Here is a 22,169-nt window from a genome sequence, read left to right as displayed (position 1 = left end):
AGGGAGAAGTCAAAAAAGGGGGAACAGAGAAATTAAGAGAAAAAATGAGGGAAAGGTGGCATTCCATGGCAAATGTTGGCCAATTTTCATTGTTTTTCAGCATTTAATCTGAGGGGTTGGTCAGAAGCAAGAGATCAAAGGGCGCAAATGACAAGAATAAAGAGACGTGACACATTATCTGACTCAGGCCACCGCATTCTCCTTCATATGCCAAATGGAAGGGCTGTTTTTTGTTGTAACTTTTTTAGCTCTCTAAAGACATGCATTCTTTTCAGGCTGTTGTTCATTTTAGCATTAAACTACTTGATCAGCTTTTGAATTTTACACACTCAAATTATTGTGGTGTGTTCTTGCTCCATATACAGGTCACAACTAAAAAATCCAGGGCATATTAAGTCGACAAGAAGCTGAAAGAATATCAGTATATCATCAACAGAGAACATGATGAATGGCATTATGTTTATCTCAGTGGAATGACTGCACTATTAATGCTGATTCTGCATAAACACACTGACCTTACCAGTTTGTGCATACATAAGATATTTAGTATGATGATCCGGGGAACAAACTGGCACTATTAAAGAAATAAATTCACAGAACAATTAAAATTCTGTCATACTTTCATAATTCGTGCCTTTGTGTCGTTCCAAACCTGTATTACTTTTTTCTTATGCAGAACACAAAATAAGATGTTTTAATTAATATTGCGGACCATATTTTCAATACAATGGCAGTGGATAGTAGGGCTGCACATTTAACTGAAAAAATAATCAAGATTACAATTACATCTGCCACAATTAACTAATCACGAAACGTCAATTTTAGCAGTCATTTATTGCAGCAGTTGAGCCTTATAACCGATTACAGCCATCACCGTTGCTCGCTTCTAGGTATAATTTATAAAAACGTTTCATAACAACTGTTTTTAGTGCCTCTAAGAGGGCCAATGTGAGGTTGACCATTTAGGCACTTTCTTAATTTACTGTTAAAACAGTTTAAGTAATTCAGAAACAGTTCTCGACATGTTTTGGATGTGCAGCCAACATAAAAAAATACAGCAAGCTTTTGATCCACCAAAATAAGTATTTTAATGTAAATTGTATTCATCTAAATTAATCTTTTTCAATATACAAGGAAATAATTACCAATTATGATTTGTCACAATCGTACAGCCCTAGATAGTGCCATGACTTTAAAGTATCATAAAAGTAGTCCATGTGACTCGTGTACCATATTCCAAGTCTTCTGAATACATACAATAGTTTTTTTTTTTAAGAAACTCAAATTGTAAGTAATTTATCAGTGAAAATCTTGACGTCCGTTGCACGATCATGAGTGCTATGAGAAAAGCTTTTTCAATATAAAATATAAAAATGAAAGTTGAATCAATAATAAATGCAAACCAACATGTGGTCACAAACTAGCCAGCCCCTAATGAGTGATAGGCTAGCTGAATTTAGGCTAAATCTCCAACTCTGTAAACCATGTGTGTTTTATATTATTTGCAGTGATGAGCTGTGTTTATGTCTTGTACATGAGGTGGATCTCTCATAATCCCCACAGAAAACAAATCAACTAAAATCATCAAGACTGTCCTTAGATCAAATCAAACTTAAGTCAAGACTGGAACAGCACTATTGCCTATTATGTGAAACGGACCGAGTCAGCACATAATGTGCAGGGTCCCCTTGATGTTTACACTCTGTAAGTGGTATGCAATAAAGGTAGCGCTCAGATGTTAAAAAGGTTATAATTGTTATTTTCATGGCAGTATTTATACTAACAGCAAGAGAACACACTGCTGTGTTGTAAAGCATATCTTGCAGTTAACGGTGCCAGAGCATACTGTATCAGTTCAAGGCAGAATAATTTGGTAAACCTAAGGGAGTTCTCTTTTGTGCAACATCATGACTTTTGATGCATTTTATTCACCAACGCGTGTTTACACATTCATCAAAAATGATTTTAGCCAAGACAGCAGCAATCAGTGTTCCTAAATGTAAATGTGTTTCTGTATGAAATGTTTGTACTCACGTGAAGCAGAAGAAGAGTGTGGTTGCTCCAACCAGGAAGGCTGTTGCTGCAGAGACCGGCACGTAGCGACTAGGCCGGAGCGGTCTGGATGGAACAGTGGGTTGGGGTGGGGAAGTGGGTCCAGACACACCCCCACTCATGCTGCCGCTTGGCATCACCTAGGAAGCAGGATGGCAGCACGCCCCGAAAAATGATCCGTTTGTGAATGTGTGTTGAGGCAGCACAAACGTATAAACTAAGGGAGAAGTCGTCGCCCTTTCAGCATTATGTAAAAAGGCCACAACATAAGCATAGTTCATACAGTCAAAAGATCCTCCTTAGACACAAAATATGGAAACGTAGAAATACAAATAAAAATATTTTTTACATGTACTAAGTAAACTGAAAAAACTTTGGGTTTTCATAAATTCTTGATCTAAAATGTAAAGATTGGTTTGGAGGTTCTGGCTTAAAAAGATTTTAAAATGTATATAAATGATAAAGCATTGCAAAAATCAGATACAAATCGTTTGAGTTCGTCATATGTTTTTGGTCGGTTCTTTAAAAACAATCTGAAAGCAAAAAGGAACTACCTGATCTCAAACGGCTTAGAAAAAGTAAAATAATTGCTTAAAAAAAAAAGTATATGACTATGGCTCAATTGCTTTGAAAGAAAAAAAATGACATAAAAAAAAAAAAAGTTTTACAGCTGCTTAATAAATGGAAATGACACTGATCAAAAGTGGTGCTGTAAAAAAAAAAAAAGAAATCAGATGAAAAATTTGACTTGAAGACAAAGATTTGGTGTTGCAGTGTGAGAGGTAGAAAAGAGCAATGTTAATGAATTTGTTTGATCATTTTGCAACTGTTGATGAACATTAAAACAATTTATTATTTGAGCTTTATGTTTTGGAGTATGGTTATGTAGTCCGTTTTAACATTTCAAAAGCTGCTAATTAACTTGCTGGAGTTGTCTTTTGCTGTGAATGGCCAAAGTTGAGAAATAAACTACCAAAGATGTAAAAATGACAATGCATTGGCTAGAGACGGAGTGAGAACAAGAGGAAGTAGATTTTGATGTCAGTTTTTGGTGTAGTTCAGTCTGGAAGGTAGCAGTGATAGCAAAGGAATTAGTTGGCAGTCACAACCGTTACCAGTTGAAGTCGTTTCCCCCCCCACCATCCACACTATCAGAAAATGTAAAAATGTCTTTCCTTCATTTCAACCAACATGTGCTACATTGCACCTCAAAAAAGGGAATGAAAAATGTCACTCTCCTGACTCGAAGCATTGCTGATGCACAGGTGATTGTTGGCTATAAAAGACAGTCCAGTATCTTGTAAGACTTCAAGCTTACACCTGCATGGCTGATTAGACAAAATTCTCACTCTTTTCAACAACAAGAGGCTTTAAGTCAGAGGAATGCTCCAGCAAAAACAACTCTTTCTTGATGGAGCTTGCACAGAGACAAAAAAAAAAAAAAAGAGGAGGTAAAAAGAGCAACGCTTAGCTCACACACACACACACACACACACCCCAATACTCCTGGTAATTGATCCAGGTAGGCTGACTGATTCCAAAATAAAAAAATCCCAGGATGCTCAGGTGAGGGCTTGGGGGAGCAGGGAGGCAAAGAGGAGACAATGAAAAAACAGAAGTTCAACTTATACTTTAGTGTCTTCTTATGTGTGAGTGTATCAGGCCCAGCTGATGTCTATTAGCAGATGAGGCGGCATTAGATAAGGATCTCAGGAGGATGTGGTCTCAAGGGAGTGCCTTGAGCCATGCCTTCACTTTCTTCTCTGACTCTGTGGAATTATCAGTGGATCACATGCACGCTCACACGCAGAGTGAGAATGCACTAGTCCTCTGATCCAATGATGGGCCTTTTCAGTGGGCGTGCTGGACAGTGTACATATGAATGTAAATAAACTCTGAAAAGAACAAAAGAGAAAATTAGGCTTCTGAGTCAACAAAAAGGTATGGTATCAAAGTATTCAGACACATTCAAAACATGCCACTATCTATAGCATATCATTATATCCAACATTCTTCAAATACTGCCATTAAGTTACTCAAACAAATGTCCAATTATTCAAGGTAGTGACATCGCAGACCTTCGTGAAGCATGAGTCGTGCGCATTTAGATATATGCCAAAGACAGAAACACTGTCACAATTATTATTATTTATTTTTTTTAAAAGCTGTCCAATCAATTCAGTATTAAATGTGCAAGAATGTGTATTTAAGCATGTTTGGTTCTTCAAGATTTTATCAAGTCGAAATTACATATTTAAGCCATGTACTTAGTCTAGGTGATTTGAGATCGCCTTTATTCACATTTCTCTTCTCTTTTATTTTCCCTCTGTGACCAGTCTCACTGCCACTGAACGACTCTCTTAATAAAAGAGATATCTGTTGGGCAATCCCCAACCAGTTTCTCCTAGTCAATCCAAAACATATCCATGTCCTGAGATGACATTACATAAGCTTTCACTATCAAATGTATGCAAACAAAAGGTAATGTCTGGATGTTTGCAAAGCCTCAAGGCTGTCTGATTTTGTTGCCGCACAGAGACAGGTGTGTGTGTGTGTGTGTGTGTGTGTGTGTGTGTGTGTGTGTGCGCGAGTGCGTGCACATGCTAGAGTAAGAGTGGTAACGTGTTACAGGTGTCCATTAGGGCTAGGTGGTATATCAAAAATTTCTGATATTTTTGTGATGATTTTATTGGATATTAGATAAGCACTTTTTATTGACCATTAAGTTTTCTAAAGATTAGGCTAGTTGCACACCCCCTCCTTGTCTCAAGACTTAAGCGTGGGGGCCTGGGTATCTCAGTGGTAAAATACGCTGGCTATCACCCCTGGAGTTCGCTAGCTCGCTAGTTCGAATCCCAGGGCGTGCTGAGTGACTCCAGCCAGGTCTCCTAAGCAACCAAATTGGCCCAGCTGCTAGAGAGGGTAGAGTCACATGGGGTAACCTCCTCGTGGTCGCTATAATGTGGTTCGTTCTCAGTGGGGCACGTGGTGAGTTGAGCATGGTTGCCACAGTGGATGGGGTGAAGCCTCCACACGCGCTATGTCTCCGTGGCAACGCACTCAACAAGCCACGTGATAAGATGCGCGGGTTGACGGTCTCAGACACGAAGGCAACTAGGATTCGTCCTCTGCCACCCGGACTGGGGCGAATCACTATGTGACCACTAGGACTTAAAAGCACAATGGGAATTGGGCATTCCAAATTGGGAGAAAAAAAAAACAAACTTAAAGTGTGAGAGCGTTAAGAAAGATATGTTTTAATCACATCTCTGATTTAAACTATAGACAAAATGTTAGAGTTGGAAAATTCAATAATTTCTGAGAATCAGTTCTTTTGAACTGTCTGTTTCAACAACTGACTCGCTCAAGGCTTAAGTCATTAAACTTTTTTTTAGGTAACATTTTTGAGTGTAGTGTCAGAAAAGCAATATATGTATATAAATAGGAGCGTTTTTTTTTTTAATCTTCAAAGCAAATAATTTTTCAGTTTTAAATGTTTAAGTGTATAACATGATATCAATAAGAAAATAGCATGTTATGACTCCAGCTCTGAATATCGCCCAGACAGGATCGCACACAGGTGAGGTCCAGGTAAGCTCAAATCATGAGATTCATCCGCCAGAAGAGCAGTCAAAACACGACTGCCGTAATGTGTTCTTCCGCAAATTGCTTGCAACTTTGTTTCACCGCGCTAGAGAGCTAGAGAGCACAGTTACACAGTGCAGCTTTAATTTTGGTCATGTTCAACTCGAACAATTACCTAAAAAAATTAAATAAGATTGTTTTACAAATTTTCTTTCCTATGATGACGTATTTCCTACTGAAACAGAAGTTGCAGTGGGACATTTCCATGCACAGCCTTAAACTAATTATGTTAAATAAGCTGACAATGTATAAGGTCATGTCAACGCCTTAAACGTTTTTTTCTTTATTGGTTTCATAAACAGTTTAAGCCAAAAAAAAAAAAAAAAAAAACGACACTGGTAGATTTACGCAATTTCACCTTTACCCTTACTTGAAAAATAAAAGAAATTACACGCGTAGGATGTTTGCATTGTTAGGCTGAACAGGCAGATTTCAGAAATAAAATCGGTGACTGAATTGCTAATGTTTACTATTTGAAATGAGATGATTTCCTATTAAGTCAATAGGCACAAATTTGGTCATAGCAATATCGTGACGCAGTGACTTCAGTGTTATGAGGTCATCAGCAATCCAGTTCTATATTATAGATAAGTGGAATACCCTATACTGTATATATGAAGTGGATCAAGGTGGCTGTAAAAATCAAAGTGGCTGGTAAAAATTTATTTAAATTAGTTACTTTCGCACCCTGCTCTCAACCGAGGTGGATATCACATGTGAGGGTGAGTTAGACTAACTATATTAAAGGAGTCATGTCAAGGGTTGTCAAATTTTCCTTGATATTTTGACATGGTCATTTGCTATAAAAACATACTGCAAGTTTCAGAACTCAAAACTTCCTATCAAGCCCAAAAAGAGCATTTATTGTTTCCACCCTGGAGACACTACTTGTTCTGAAATCGGCCCCATAGTGACGGGGCTCATTTGAATACTCCAGGCCTCCACAACATACGTAATCATAGTGGTGAATTCATAAAGAGCGAGCGGCTGAGAGACCCCACTGCTGGAAATGGTACTATTGTTATTGTAGTTTGCTTTTTAACCAACAAAAAGATTAAGATACAGAGTAAGGTCTCCAGACGTTGTTGTGTTTCTGGTTATGGAAAAACTGCATCTCTGCATAGACTTCTGAAGGATCCCAACATTACGATTAAGGACTAACCTTTGTTCAGCACATTTCTCTAAGGATTCTATAATGAAGCATTATGATTCAGACTTATTCAGCAAAGAAACTTATATTGAAAGATGGAGCAGTGCCAACTATATCAACATGACAGTAATCGATCAAGGGGGAAAATCAACCCCACCTGGCGAACAACCCCGTATTTCCCAACACGGGATGCATACTGAACTGGTGAGACGAGACAAGGAAACCCGGGGAGACTGTCCCTTTTAAAGGCCCAAACATACTTTACGCAAGTACGCAAACGCAGACGCGAGCGCTTGGCCAATGCATGGCCTATGCGTGGTCCCGTTGTACATACTTTACATGCGCTCGTATTGCTCTGGCAGTTACTAACCTTGCACCACAAGGGGGTGATAATGTTTTTTTTAGGCGCCACGAAGTGTGTGATGTTGAAGGATGAGGAGAGGAAGAGGGGGCAGGTTGTGGCTGTGGTGGTGGTTGATTCTGGGAATGGGTCTCTGGCTGTAGAGGAGTCTGTGGTTGAGGCACAGAGGAAGGGGTGATGTGGGCAGGGGTACTGGATGGTGTCTGACTTCTGACTATTTTCCTGATCTGTCTGGGGGTAATTTTGACAGGTATGCTAGGGGTATTCATTGAAGTTTGCTTTTAATAACAATAATAAAACATTCTTATGATCAGTCACATTTCAACAACATTACCAAATCATGAAAATTTGACTCTGTGTTCTGGTGATTTATTAAGTCAAAAAGCCATTCCAACACATCCAAAATGACTGGATATCCATAGCTTGTTGTGGCATCTCCGCTGCGGACGCTTTTCCATTTCTTCCTGGCTCTGACAAATCGGTCCTGTAGTTGTTTCCATTTTTTCTTTACAGTGTTGTTATCAGAATTTAGGGAAGCTGCAATTTCTTGCCAGGCATTTTCAATCACTGTTTTATTCGAATGGAGAGGAGACAAGGAGTCATAAATATGTTTGTATAATCTAACTTGTTCGGCAAGACTCTCCTCAAATTGCTGCTCCGCCATGACAGTTGTTGACTGAAAACAGAAAATCTGCTCTAGTGCCCCTTGCAGCAACGCAGAGAATGCAGCACGTACTTGCGTTGGGTTATGAATTGAGCACTGACACATTTCACTATGCAACGACACGTGGAATCGAGATTGCGTAGCAAGGCGTGTCTGCGTGCTCATACTTGAAGTATGTTTGGGCCTTAACACTCCCTACAGCTGGATACAAAGTAACCCTTCACATTCAAAGTTAGCCTGGACTATTTCCGTAGTTTATATAGCATTATTTTATCATTACCAAAAGTTGAATGCTTATTATAATGGCATGACCCCTATAAAGGTGCTGTAAGCAATTTTAGCCATTCTGGAACTTCTAAAAGACTAGCTGTTGAACTAGCCACGCACCCTCTTTCCACTGTCAGATCCTTTGTTTAGCCAATCAGAAGACTTTCTGCCTGTCATACTGTATAAGTGCCGGTATGGTGTCCTGCTCCCTAAAACACTCAGGGTGACCAATCGCCCTCCATCTTCTCCAACAAAACAGTCCCTAGTGTGTCTGTATGTGTGTACGTGACTTTTCGTCCATATCGTGCAGCTTTAGTATAGATGGCTTCAAAGCTATTAGACCTGAACTTAATGCTACAAAACTATAGTCCATGGAACTTAAATCAGTCTGACTGGTTGTTCATATGACATGGTGTAGTTAAAGATACATATTGGCAACAGAGCGGTGAGATGACAAATGGAGACGATAAAAGGTTGAAAAAAAAAAAGGAGGAGGATGTTAAAGTAACATCAGTTAGGTGATGGTTGACAGATGTCCTCATAAATTAGTGAATGAAGGAGTGAAGGAGCAATCCAGAATAGCAATTCAATACAGTATCTAACACCTCCAGGAAGAGACTACTGTTACTATATATGAGAAAGGCTGCACTTTAAAGGTGCTACAACTGCAAGCAATTTTTTATAGAGTGAAGCAAAGAAAAAGTTCCAATTACCTGACCGATATCAAAATAAAATCGCCATTTTTTGTAAAAATAAAATAAAAATGATGATATATTTATTTGATTAAAACTGTATGTATCAATTTGATTAAACACTATTTAATCATATCATTAAAACATTTAACCCAGAAAAATTTAAATAGAAAATGCATCATTTGAATCTGTAAGACTTTTTCTTTTAATCAAGTCATTTTCGGTGTAATTTCATAAAAACATCTGAGGGTTTTTATATGTTGATTATAGTAATGATTTAGCATCAATACCGAGGTACCAGGGCTGGTATCGTACCGAAGCCAAAATGTTTGTATCGGAGCATTCCTACTGCAGATAGAGACGCACCCTCTGGCAGTTCACGCTGAGCAGCGCAGCAATATTAAATAATAACTACAATTCAACTCGCAGGGGCCTGGGTAGCTCAGCTTGTAAAGACGCTGACTACCTCCCCTGGAGTCGCAAGTTCGAATCCAGGGCATGCTGAGTGACTCCAGCCAGGTCTACTAAGCAACCAAATTGGCCCGGTTGCTAGGGAGGGTAGACATGGGGTAACCTCCTCGTGGCCGCTATAATGTGGTTCTCGCTCTCAGTGGGGCACGCAGTGCGTTGTGCGTGGATGCCGCAGAGAACAGCGTGAAGCCACCGCTATGACTCCGCAGTAACATGCTCAACAAGCCACGTGATAAGATGCAAGGATTGACGGTCTCAGATGCAGAGGCAACTGAGATTCGTCCTCCGCCACCCGGATTGAGGTGTCACTACACCACCACGAGGACTTCAGCGCATTGGGAACTGGGCATTCCAAATTGGGGAGAAAAGGGGAGAAAAAAACAAAAAACAATTCAACTTGCAAAGTCTGTCAAAATTATCGCTTGGCAAATGTTGGCTATAGAGGCAGTACACTTGAAACATGTCACAGAACAAAGCAATAATTAGCGACCTATCTGAATCATCATGACAAAAGGAGCAGCGGATGTTGGATTCTCCCATATAGCCACCTTTTTCCTGACTTCTCCATGGGCGGCGCCATTACGGCGAGCTACATCCTCTCAGATACTCCGCACTTCCACTTAGTTGTTGTTATTGTACACTAGAGCTAGACAAACATTACTGGTGCCGATCATCGAAGGCTCTTGAGGAATATGTGCTGTTAGAGGATGTTATAACAACTACAGGTGGCTTAATAAATTACTGGAAAATGAATGTTACAACAATAAACCCACCCAAAAGCTGTCAATGCCCGAAACTTTTAGTTGCACCAGATGCAATAAGCAGAGGTTGCATTAACATAATTCTCCATCATTTGGAGAATTTTAAAACTATTTATAAATTTTAAAACACTGACGGATAATTCAAAATGATACGTCCCTCAAATCTGCTGATTTTTAAATAAAACCTATGGAGACCTTCCATCCTCTTTTAACGTACATGTCCTCTTTTTTTAAGATTTCCAGATTTGTCCATTTTCATACTGAAGTGCTTTCTATCATCATCATCATACACTGTTCTTGCAACAAGAAACTCTGTGAAATCTAGCACATCATGTGAATTCTCTCTCTGCACGCTGAATGTATGTGTGTCTCTCTTTTACACACACACACACACACACACACACACACACACACACACAGGGCATGTGCAGAAAACGTGAGAGCCCAGTGTAGTAACTTTACCATATAAATGTGTGCGACTGTGTACTTATTTATTCAGCGATTGTAGTCACATACACCTACGCAGATTTTAGTGAGAAAGGGATTTATGTTAAGTAAACAGGGAGTGTTCCATCGTTTTTGACTGTCGTTAGTGACTACTTCAATGCTTGGTAATGTAAATAAGTTGCGAACCGGAAGTCTGTAGCATCCACATTGGGAGTACGCACTAAGCATAATGGGTAATTTCGCCGCCTGTGAAAATCATGGATAGCCTCTCCATGATTTGAAATGAAGCACCCATAACTGTCACGAAACGAATGCTTTTTTATGGGTAAAAAGGAGACCGTTCATCAACATGCGCACTCCGAGGCCAGTTATGGTCTTAAGCCAGTGTATACCTCCATGATGGACGAAGCTGAGCTTCAATCACACTGTGTACAATCGTACTGGGAATATTACTGCGGTCTTATGTCAGTCTCCAAGTTGTTAACCCGTCACATTCATTTGAAGCACGCCACACACGTGCAGCTGATCAGAATTGAGACAAGTGCTGTGAATTATTTTTATCTTCCTTATACAGCCTTTTGTGTATTTACAACGTATCTATCCATATCGTTTGCAATATTTTTAGCCATATCTCGATTTAAAAAAAATAAAGTGTCAAAACACAAATTCAAATTAATTGGAAAAACTGGCAAATCCGCCCAGCCCTAGGGCAGTGTTTTGCATTTCGGTAAGCACAGACCGACTTTAGCTAGACTCTGGCTGAATACAGGTGGCAAAAAGCCAAAATGCACATACATTTTAGATTTTAGTTTTGCCAGCGGTAGCAAGAGTCTCATCCACTTTAAATGTGATGGTCTTCAACTACTCAGGTGATTGAAAGCCAACACATCAGCAAGGAGAACATGACAATGTATTGTCATATTAATATTTTGAACACAGCCCTTTTATATATGTTTATAGAACATTTCCAGGGACAGTGGAAATGTCAGACCGGACCAGCACAAACAAATCCTTATTGTTGACGCCTGAATGGACAAACACACTTTTTTTTCTAGGTTTAAGATTCAATGACCATACAACGAGCAACAAATTAAACTATCCGACACATCACAGGCCTAAGCTATTATTTTTTTAACCCTCCTATTATGTTAAAAAAAAAATTGGTACACCCTTTAGGGTAGGGGTCAAATTGACCCTAATTGGTTTCAAAGCAATTCACCAAATTTTCACACTATGAAAAACAGCAAATAATTATATATATGTAACATTAATTGTGGCTTGTCAGAGACTGAAATATGAAATTTTAACTATATTTAACAATTTTTCAACATTTTCAAATTTTATTGAACATTTTCATTTTTCACAAAGTGACTATAAACTAACATTAACAACCATTAAAAATATTTTATAAATGTATTAAACATTTTCTTTCTTTGACTATCAACTCAATTTAGGAGCAATAGCTTTTAAACATGTTCAAATTTAATTTAACATTTTCATTTTCAGTGTGACTGTGTAACATATTGATATCGCTCTATAGTGAAATAGATTTTTCAAATTGAACTTTTTTTTTTTTTTGTAAAGGTAAGTTAATTTACAGTCACTGTAGACAATATTTCATCCTGTTTATCACAATTACTTTCTATTTAATGAGCACAAAGTAAATGTGTGCCTTTTCTCCAAGGAGAATTCAGCTTCTGGATTTAAAGCAACCTTGACCTCTGTCTCTGTAGCATCCTTTATCTCTGAAATTTCTTCATTTATTTCAGTTTCACGGCACAAAATCTGTGAAAGGACTTCTTCGACAGTTAGTCTTTTTAAGTTAATTTTACTATCTGTATCTGAAAAAGTTTGTTGCAGCACTGAAAAGTGTGAGAAAACTCCTTTTGCCCTCACAGGACAGTGAGAACCAGCTATAAACAAAGATACATATAATATTTTTTTTAAATGTATGTCTGTGCAGATAACTTTGAGCATAAAAGTAGGCAGTTCAAATTGACCTACAAACATCATCATTGTATACAAATGTAGTACAGCCTTTAAAAAACAAATCTGTGTCCACACTTTGCAATTTATGACCCTAAATGAGAAAAAGTCACAATTTCAAGAAGAAAAATATAGGTTAACCAGTGTTTCAGGCAGCTCAATTTTTAAATAAAACATAAAAGAAGGGCTAAAGGGACACAAAATATTGTTAGTCCACTGGTATTACAGTGAAGTGCACATTCTCCTCCCATATGTACATGTAACTGTTCAAGTTTGATAACACTGTGTCATGCGCTACATTGGCACAAATCAATGCTGATATATGGTGAGTTTTGTGACACGCTTTCTTAAAGGTGCAATATGTAAAATTTTTCATGTTATATTCACCTTTTTTTGGCCAATGTGTGAACGGCTTGTAACGCAACTTAAAAAATGAGCTCTTCCCAGACTTCCTAGATTGCCAATTAAAGCCTGTAGACTGATTTTCATTCAAAGGGAGCGGGTTGCTTTTGCCGGGAAAATCCAAAGGATCTGACGTTTATGCGTGCTCCCGAGAGCCTTGACTCAGTGCTTCCGCTATTTAACAGTGTCAACAGACAGTCTGCAACACTAGGTAATGTTATCTTAGAGATGGAATCCAGCAAACGGCCGGCTCCAAAAACAACACCAACTCCTACACAAACTCTATAACTGACATAATGTTAATCTGTAATTATTCAGCAAGATAAATACAATAACACATGAAATGAATGCTAGACAATGTTCAAGATAATGCAAAAAACTCATTAGTGTAACGTAACTTGGTTACACAGAAAATATATACATTCTATTATTATAAAACAATAGCGCACTGATATATCAAAATGACAGTTATGATGGAATCACATCAATACTGAATTGTGTCAACATATTTATAATGTACAGTCTATTTTATAAACAGCTACTGTCATCATCCACCAATTTAGCTAACAGCTATTGATAAAGCTGGCTAGCTAGCTAACGCCGACATAGCCTATCATATAAATGCAGTCAATGTATCATGCAAAGAAAAGTGATTACTTCAAACTACAGTCTCACATAGTCAGACCTATATCCACACTTTGTTTTTGCCCTGTTCCAGCACTGGAGAGTCAAATATAAAGTCTCAAAGTTTGTCATAAAACAATCATAACTGCGTAATTTTAATTATGCTACCTTATCTGTCATCATGATGCCGGTGAATCACGTTCAGTCTCTTAGTTTTGGTCACGCTCGCTCGCATCCCTATGGAGGGTGTGCACGCGATCACGAGCAACAGGCTGCAGTTCACTTAACGGCCACAGGTGTCATTAATAACAAGGGTTTCTGAATCTTACATGCTGCACCTTTAAAGATCTGCAGAACCAAGTCTGTTCCATAGCAGTTCGAACTCATTTCAGACAGCCTTGTTATCAGTTTAGGTATGCATGACATCTAGTAATCTGACCCTGGTCTGGTGGTCTAAAATTGCCATAGCTGAGGAATACTGTATAAGGTCCAAAGGACAACACTCCAAAGCATTTCAGGGTGGAGTTGCGTGGTTGAACAGTCTTGGTTTCTTAGCTTATACTGTAGATGCTATGTACAATTGAAGTCAAAAGTTTACATATAGCTTAGCCAAATACATTTAAACGTAGTTTTTCACAATTCCTGACATTTAATTGTAGAAAACATTCCCTGTCTTAGGTCAGTTAGGATGACTACTTTATTTTAAGAATGTGAAATATCAGAATAATAGTATTACATACACTTTGTTAGTATTTGGTAGCATTGCCTTTAAATTGTTAAACTTGGGTCAAATGTTTTGGGTAGCTTTCCACAAGCTTCTTACAATAAATTGCTAGAATTTTGGCCCATTCCTCCAGACAGAACTGGTGTAACGGAGTCAGGTTTGTAGGCCTCCTTGCTTACACATGTTTTTTCAGTTCTGCCCACAAATTTTCTATTGGATTGAGGTCAGGGCTTTGTTGTCCTTAAACAATTTTGCCACAACTTGAGGTATGCTTGGGGTCATTGTCCATTTGGAAGACCCATTTGCGACAGAGCTTTAAATTCCTGGCTGATGTCTTGAGATGTTGCTTCAATATATCCACATAATTTTCCGTCCTCATGATGCCATCTATTTTGTGAAGTGCACCAGTCCCTCCTGCAGCAAAGCACCCCAGAACATGATTCTGCCACACCCATGCTTCATGGTTGGGATGGTGTTTTTTGGCTTACTCCTCACCATTTTTCCTCCAAACATAACGATGGTCATTATGGCCAAACAGTTCAATTTTTGTTTCATTAGACCAAAGGACATTTCTCCAAAAAGTAAGATCTTTGTCCCCATGTGCACTTGCAAACTGTAGTCTGTCTTTTTTATGGTGGTTTTGGAACAGTGGCTTCTTCCTTGCTGAGCAGCCTTTCAGGTTATGTCTGATATAGGACTCATTTTACTGTGGATATAGATACTTGTCCACCTGTTTCCTCCAGCATCTTCACAAGGTCCTTTGCTGTTGTTCTGGGATTGATTTGCACTTTTCACACCAAACTACGATCATCTCTAGGAGACAGAATTCGTCTCCTTCCTGAGCGGTATGATGGCTGCGTGGACAGATGAACGTGGTACCTTCAGGCATTTTGAAATTGCTCCCAAGGATGAACCAGACTTATGGAGGTCCACAATTGTTTTCTGAGGTCTTGGCTGATTTCTTTTGATTTTCCATGATGTCAAGCAAAGAGGCACTGAGTTTGAAGGTAGGCCTAAAAATACATCCACAGGTACACCTTCAATTCAGTACACCTCCTATCTGAAGCTAATTGGCTAAGTGCCTAAAGGCTTGACATAATTTTCTGGAATTTTCCAAGCTGCTTAAAGGCAAAGTTAACTTAGTGTATGTAAACTTCTGACCCACTGGAATTGTGATATAGTTAATTAAAAGTGAAACAATCTGTCTAAACAACTGTTGGGAAAATTACTTGTGTCATGCACAAAGTAGATGTCCTAAATGACTTGCCAAAATTATAGTTTGCTAATATTAAATCTGTGGAGTGTTTATAAATCTTTTTTTTAATGACTTCAACCTAAGTGTATGTAAACTTCTGACTTCAACTGTACATGCAATCATAGACTTGGAAAAATCTGATCCTTGATCAGCATCCAAATGTGCATCCTTCATTAGGTACTACTTTATGTGTTCAGTCCAAAGTCTTGTTCTCACAATACAGTACCCTATATCAACTATTGGATCAAGGTCCACTTGATGCGGTTGAGTCAGCACTGACAGGAAATAAGGGCTGGGACTTGATACAGATTTGATTCAGATTCACAAGATCTCAATTGGATTCGATTGTGATTCAATATCTATTCATATGGGTACATTTCAGTTGTAATGTCACTTTTACTGACATATGAAAGAAATTCTCTCCCAGCTAATGCTGTTAATTATACAGGGGACCGTCTAACTAGGTACATTATGAAAATATTAATTTTACTAATTATATTGTTTTAGTTTTTCATCATTTTGGTCACATATTAGCTTTTAAAAATCAATAAATTCATGTATTCAATCAATAAACATGATAAACATATGATATCAGTCAAATGCTGACCATTAAAATAAAGAATAAATAAAAATAAAATAAATAGCTAAATAAACATCAGTATTACGGTTTAGTATCAGTCAAACGCTGACTATATTAATACTGCCGAGTCAAGAAATAAACAGCGGCAGTGGTGTTACACCATATTCTGATATACAAGTTCAGAGGAAACTTTCAACAGTGGAAAACCAGACTTATAAATATTATATTTTGTAAATGCAACTACTGGAATTGTTCGGTTGAAGGGGGGTACCAAACTGTGAATCCTGAACAAAACAGTTTGGTGAATACATGTTTACTCATTAGCTTCCAATCAGCTGACAACAATTAAAGTAGCTACGTGATTAGCTAGTTAGCTATAAGCTCATTGTCACGGAAAGTAAAAGACGGACGTTGTTTATTTTACTTTCCAGCATTGTCTCTCACCAACAAGGTAATAACATGAGTGACATGGTTGTCAGGGACAGGGTTAACGTTATATTAGTAATATTGAAAAGGGAAAATGATGGGGTCATTTTTTATTAACTTTCCAGTACGTATTTCACAAACTAGTTAGCAGCTTAACATGAAGACACACAGCTTAACCTGTGTGCAAAGCCACGGTCAGTTCAGAGACAGCTCTGTACACAATGGAGTCAGAGCGTGCTCTGCTGGACAAACTACGCTATGACACCAATTCTAAAGCATTGTTTTCTGCATTATATGTTCTGAAAAAATTTTCATATCGGCGCATATCGGTAAACATATACGCCGATACCGATATATCGGCGAAAGGCTAATGTCGGGCACTAATATATAAATATTAGTGAACCTGCAGAGTTGCAGTCACAATGTGTAAGCGCGAACTGCTCCATGGAAATAAACTTAATAAACTTCGGGCACCTCCCTAGATGGTCTTAAGTAATTTGCAGCATTTTCATAGACGACAATTCTTGCAAACAGTTTCAGACGTCTGAAACAGCGAGAACTCTTTACATACACGTGTTACACGAGATATGCTCCCACTGCAAGCCTCTGAACAAACAGCACATCAGACACGGGCATCAATGGCTTTTCATTTGACTGTTTTTAAAAATATAATAAAATGTGTTTTTTCCAAGCATTTTTTACGTGCGCTCTGGAGATTTTATTCGCATCTTGGTGTTTCCATCAAGTGGTTTTATGCGATATCCCAAACTGTGCATAAAAATGTGGATGGAAACCCAGCTACAGTGATGCAAAGCATCTCTGTTTCTTTCCAATGATAGATAGACGGACAGAGAGATAGGTATTCCTTTATACCCTTTTGATCTTCTCCAGTCTTCCCTGACACACCCCTCTGCACTTCAATTATAAAGCAGACAAACATACCAGAACTAAGCTGGTGCTGCTAGTTATGTGACCTAATATACTGGGAAAAAACATTGGCCCATCATTTGATTCAATCCAAGCACAGGCATGTGTATGTCTGATAGGAGCACATATTCTCCAGTTCAGCACGTTTTTAGTCATACGCCAGTCACTGGTTTTCAGTAACCTGGTTAAGGCCCTGAAATGATTTCAATTAAAAACAATGGTTGCTATTTTCCACTCATTGTTGACAAACAGGTTACCTGATGAAAATGAACGACTCACCTATGAATACAAAACGTGCAAAACTGAAGAACCTGAGCAGGTGAGATGATTAAAGAGCTAAATGCAGGGGCGTAGATTCCAGGGGTGATGAGGGCGAGGTAATCCCCCAATAATCAAAACAAGTACAACCCCCCCATATACTGTGATCAATGGAAACATGTATATTCTTCTAACTTTAAGCCCCCCACACACTGTAGATTTGTTTAAGCCAAATCTACGCCCTTGGCTAAATGGAATCAAAAAGAAGTGTGGCCTTATGTAAAGGTCTTATTTTGAAGTGGTGTGTATCTTTTGGGTGTGTTTCGCTGCAGCTGCACTGTTGTCATCGGTTTAGGCCCCGACATGAATCCGCGCGACACCGATTCTCAGCGCGCGGATTCATAAAGATTTAATCGATTACATCAGTGCAACTGCAGCGTAAAACTATAATTAATCTGCATATTTATCGTTTTATCTCGCTGCGCATAGACGTTAATGTAAAGTCTATCTGTGGTCACCACCTTGATAACATACCTTATTCTTTAAAATAAGGACTAACAGCGAAGGTATGACTAATAAAAGACTCACAAGTCAAACATAACAATAAACGAATAAATATGGAAGAGTTCCATCAAACTAATATATATAAGAAGAAGTTATAACAGCTGGGCAGGACCATTAGCATGACAGCTAGCGTTATATCTCCCCTTTAAAACAATGTTTACACTGAAATAAAATAACACCTACCTGTCAGTTCAGTGGCGTCGCTGCTTTAGAGGATTGGTGTGTGTGTGTGTGACATTGGTTATCCTCTTAAATAGATTAGATGATGGCTTTAATCGCCGTTTCAATCTTTGGGTGGTGGGGTCTACCGACGACTCACTTAGCCAGTTAGCCAGCGTCCAAACTATAAAGCTTTCGCCTTATATTTTACACACCCGAGCTTATAAAATGCCATTCGCGGTTTCTGTTTCTCGCGCTAATCTTTAATTATTTCCGTTAAATCTATACTCTGTCGCGTATGACTTGACAAGAATCGTGTAGCTCAAAGCTAACGGCAGGTTTAACGTATTTTCGGCCAGCAAAGCTCAGCGGCACGAGCCTCTCAGAACAGTCTGACGTCTCCGCCCTCCTGTGAGCTCATTCGCCGTGAACGACTGTCAATCAAAACGTAGCGACCAATGGCAAAGCGCAGGAGAGCATTTGACTGGACTTGTCAAACTCTTCCGAATCTCAGGTGTTGATGAAAGAGCATAACGGACGCCTGTCTGTCATCAGCTCGCGGGTGCAAGCAAAGGGCTGTACAAACAAAGAACGAGCAGTGCTGGGATTTCAAAATTATTATTATTTTTTTTCATAAACAGTATAAACAGTTAATACGTTTTAGCCTGTAATGAATTGGCAGACATAAACAGCTTAATGAAGGATAAAAAGTGACACAGTGACATATTAAATACGTGTGTCTGAGAGGTAGACAGACATGAGGCTTGTGGTGTGCACAGGATTAAAGAGACAGCAGGAGTTTTACAGATAAGCGTCTCCAAACCCCCCCCCCCCCCCCCCCAACACACACACACACACACACACACACACACACACACTAATATCCCCACAAATCTAACCAACATCTGTCATGCCGCCTCTTAGACCAAATAACACAAATCTACTGTTCGGTGTACAACACACATAAAACACAAGCGCCCTGACAGATGATCGGGTTAAACCAGAGTGTAATTTCCTGTAAAATATACAGGAAAGCATCAACACTTTTGAATGCCTAGATATGGTCAAACTGACAAAGTGAGTCACAGTGTAAAAATAGTGTTTCCAACTAGAAAACTAGAGTGGTTTTTGGCTATGGGATATCCTATGCAACACTGCTTTTCTGCCAAATTAATCTGTAGTTTCTTAGCCATTGCTCGACAAAAGCAAAAGCAGCATTTTATGATTGTGACCTTATTCCAAACTAGTTCTCTTGGTTAGTGGGTAAGATGGGCCATTTGGGGGTAAGTTGACCCATTTAATTTTTCCAGTGAAATACTGAATATCATTCCACAAACTATGTTTTATCAATAATATCTAATCTATAATCTATTTATTTATTTATTATAAACTCCTACTTTCCCCTTGTTTCCTTTAACACTGAGGAATGTTAATGCATGTAAATGATGGAAAGATTAGGATCAATCACTTAGCACTGGCTACAGTAAATACCTAAAGTATTTGCCAAAAAAAATAAATAAATAAATAATAATATAAAAATAATATATATATATATATATATATATATATATATATATATATATATATATATATATATATATATATATATATAAACAGACCAACTAATTATTAGAACACATTTGTTTCAGTAAAAACCAGTGGCTTTTACCCAGGCTGTTCGGTTTGTTTTGCCCCATCGTAAGTATTTTGGAAAAAAGCACCTATACTTCAGGGCTAATATTGTGCTAATCAAATCACGGGGATATACACCATTGTGCATGATACGTCATTTTGTACGTGAATAAATTTGCTTTGGCACAACAATCAGTAAACCTCAAATGTAAAAAAAATTCTTTGGCAAGCAAAAAACACTTTTTACATAAAAACATACCTCTTTTCCCATGTGCTTCTCTTCCTCACAGCCAGATAGAAATGATGGATGATTACAAGGTCACATGACAAAAAATATGTACAGTTGCCTAGATACACAGGGTGGGTCAACTCTCCCACAGGCTAATCTTACCCCACTCTCCTCTAATACTAGATAGGTAAAGTTTGTCAAAACAAACTTTTTGAATTGTTAAAGCCTTGAATGAAAGTTTAAAAGTTTTAATACATTTGATGGACATACAGACATTTCAGTAAGACAAACAGAATGCTTTCTAGCTAGATAATCAGACAGATTGTCACTTAAGCCATCTTTACACTGAAAAGGTGGCACAGAAGCTGTATCTAAAGTGGCATTTAGGTGTATTTACCCAGAATACTTATAGGGGCCATGACATGATGAATCTAGTTTTCATTCATCTTTTGACATATAAGAGGTCAATGTACTATGACAAGTTTCAGAACTCAAAACTTCCTCCTCACTGAAAAAAAGAGTATTTGTTGAAACCAAGCTGCCAAAACGACTCGTTATCTTCTTCCTCCACATTGTGATGTCACACTTTGGTAGACATTTGCATCTGACTTCCTCCATAACAAACACATCAATGCCTACTTCCATAGCCCGTCCAGCAGCAGTGAGCAGTGAGATGCAAAGCCAGTCATAACTGGTGGAAAGTGTTTTTTTTTTTTTTAAATAAACATTTTTAAAGTTATTTTAAGTATGTGTGTAATATATAAAATATAAATCATTATGTGGGGGAAAATAAGCTTCCATTTCATCCCTTCTCTTGTCAAGACACCACCGACTGCGCATGCTTGGGGCGCTTTTTCCAGCGCCCCTCGGTGGAGCAGTGCCAACCAATGCTGACACAAGATATTCACATGTGCAAAAGAAATTTAGCCAATCAGCGGCCTCGATATTATGGCCTGAGGGGCGCTGAGAGAAGTGCCTCAAGCATGCGCAGTCGATGGTGGTCAGGACTCTTGACATTCTGAAGGAAGTAAACAAGGCCGATTATCTTGCCATTCAGGCAGATGAGACAATGGACATTTCCACCCACTGCCAGTTGGTGCTTGTGCTATGGTACATTGACCCCCATAACAACATCCAAGAGCATTTTTTTCGAGTCCCTTCTCAGAATGCAAAAGCTGACACAATCGCCACAGCTCTGTTGGAGAGGCTGCGCACAATCCTCCCTGAAAGAGAACAAACAAATCGCCCAGGCCTATGAAGGGGCTGCTGTGATGAGAGGAGCCACAGGTGGAGTGCAGCGTAAGGTAAATGATGTCTACGGAAGTGCACACTACATACACTGCTATTCGCATCAGTTGAATCTCATCATACAGCAGGCAACATCACACATCTCCAGGATCATTACTTTTTTTTCAAATTTTGGTGGATTTGCTGCATTCTTCTCTCGGTCATTCAGTGAACCGCCATGCTTGATCAAGTGGTGGCACACAGACTTCCCGGAACTTAGACAACAAGATGGAACTTCCACAGTCGTGCTGTTAACACTGTGTATGAGCACAAGGATGACCTCCTACAGTGTTTCCTGACCATCAGAGACTCTGGTAACTTTGATCCTTCAACTGTCAGAGAGGCCAGGGGCTTTGTGAGAATGCTGGAAGATAAGGATTTATGCTTTTTCCTGACATTGTTTCACAAGATCATACATGGACTTGCTGTTTAACCAGCTGCAGAAGAGGAACATCGACTCTGTCTACATCACAGGACTCATACAGAGGTTCACCAACAGCATGCAAAATATTAGGCAAATAATTATTTATAATTGGCCGAGAAAATGCTTATATTGAGACAATGAATAGGAAATCAAATTAGGATGATAATGTAGACACAGTTTAT

General features: G+C 38.7%; 1 protein-coding gene across 2 annotated transcripts in view; it reads right to left on the bottom strand.

Annotated features, from left to right (window-relative positions):
- The window catches only part of zdhhc5a (zinc finger DHHC-type palmitoyltransferase 5a), a 42,669-nt gene extending 23,878 nt beyond the window's left edge, over positions 1-18,791 (bottom strand). For both annotated transcript variants that reach the window (XR_007897703.1, XM_051702629.1), the window contains exons 1-2: positions 18,440-18,791; positions 2,035-3,947 (exon numbers count right to left, since the gene is read on the bottom strand). Coding sequence is in view for 1 of the 2 variants with exons in the window: in XM_051702629.1 (XP_051558589.1) it covers positions 2,035-2,189 (155 nt within the window). In the remaining variant the exon portion in view is untranslated. The remainder of the gene's footprint in view (positions 1-2,034; positions 3,948-18,439) is intronic.
- Between the last annotated feature and the right edge of the window lie 3,378 nt (positions 18,792-22,169).

Source organism: Myxocyprinus asiaticus, chromosome 7 (assembly GCF_019703515.2).
Source record: "Myxocyprinus asiaticus isolate MX2 ecotype Aquarium Trade chromosome 7, UBuf_Myxa_2, whole genome shotgun sequence".
Classification (NCBI taxonomy): Eukaryota; Metazoa; Chordata; class Actinopteri; order Cypriniformes; family Catostomidae; genus Myxocyprinus; species Myxocyprinus asiaticus.
This window is presented reverse-complemented; position numbering and strand designations above follow the sequence as displayed.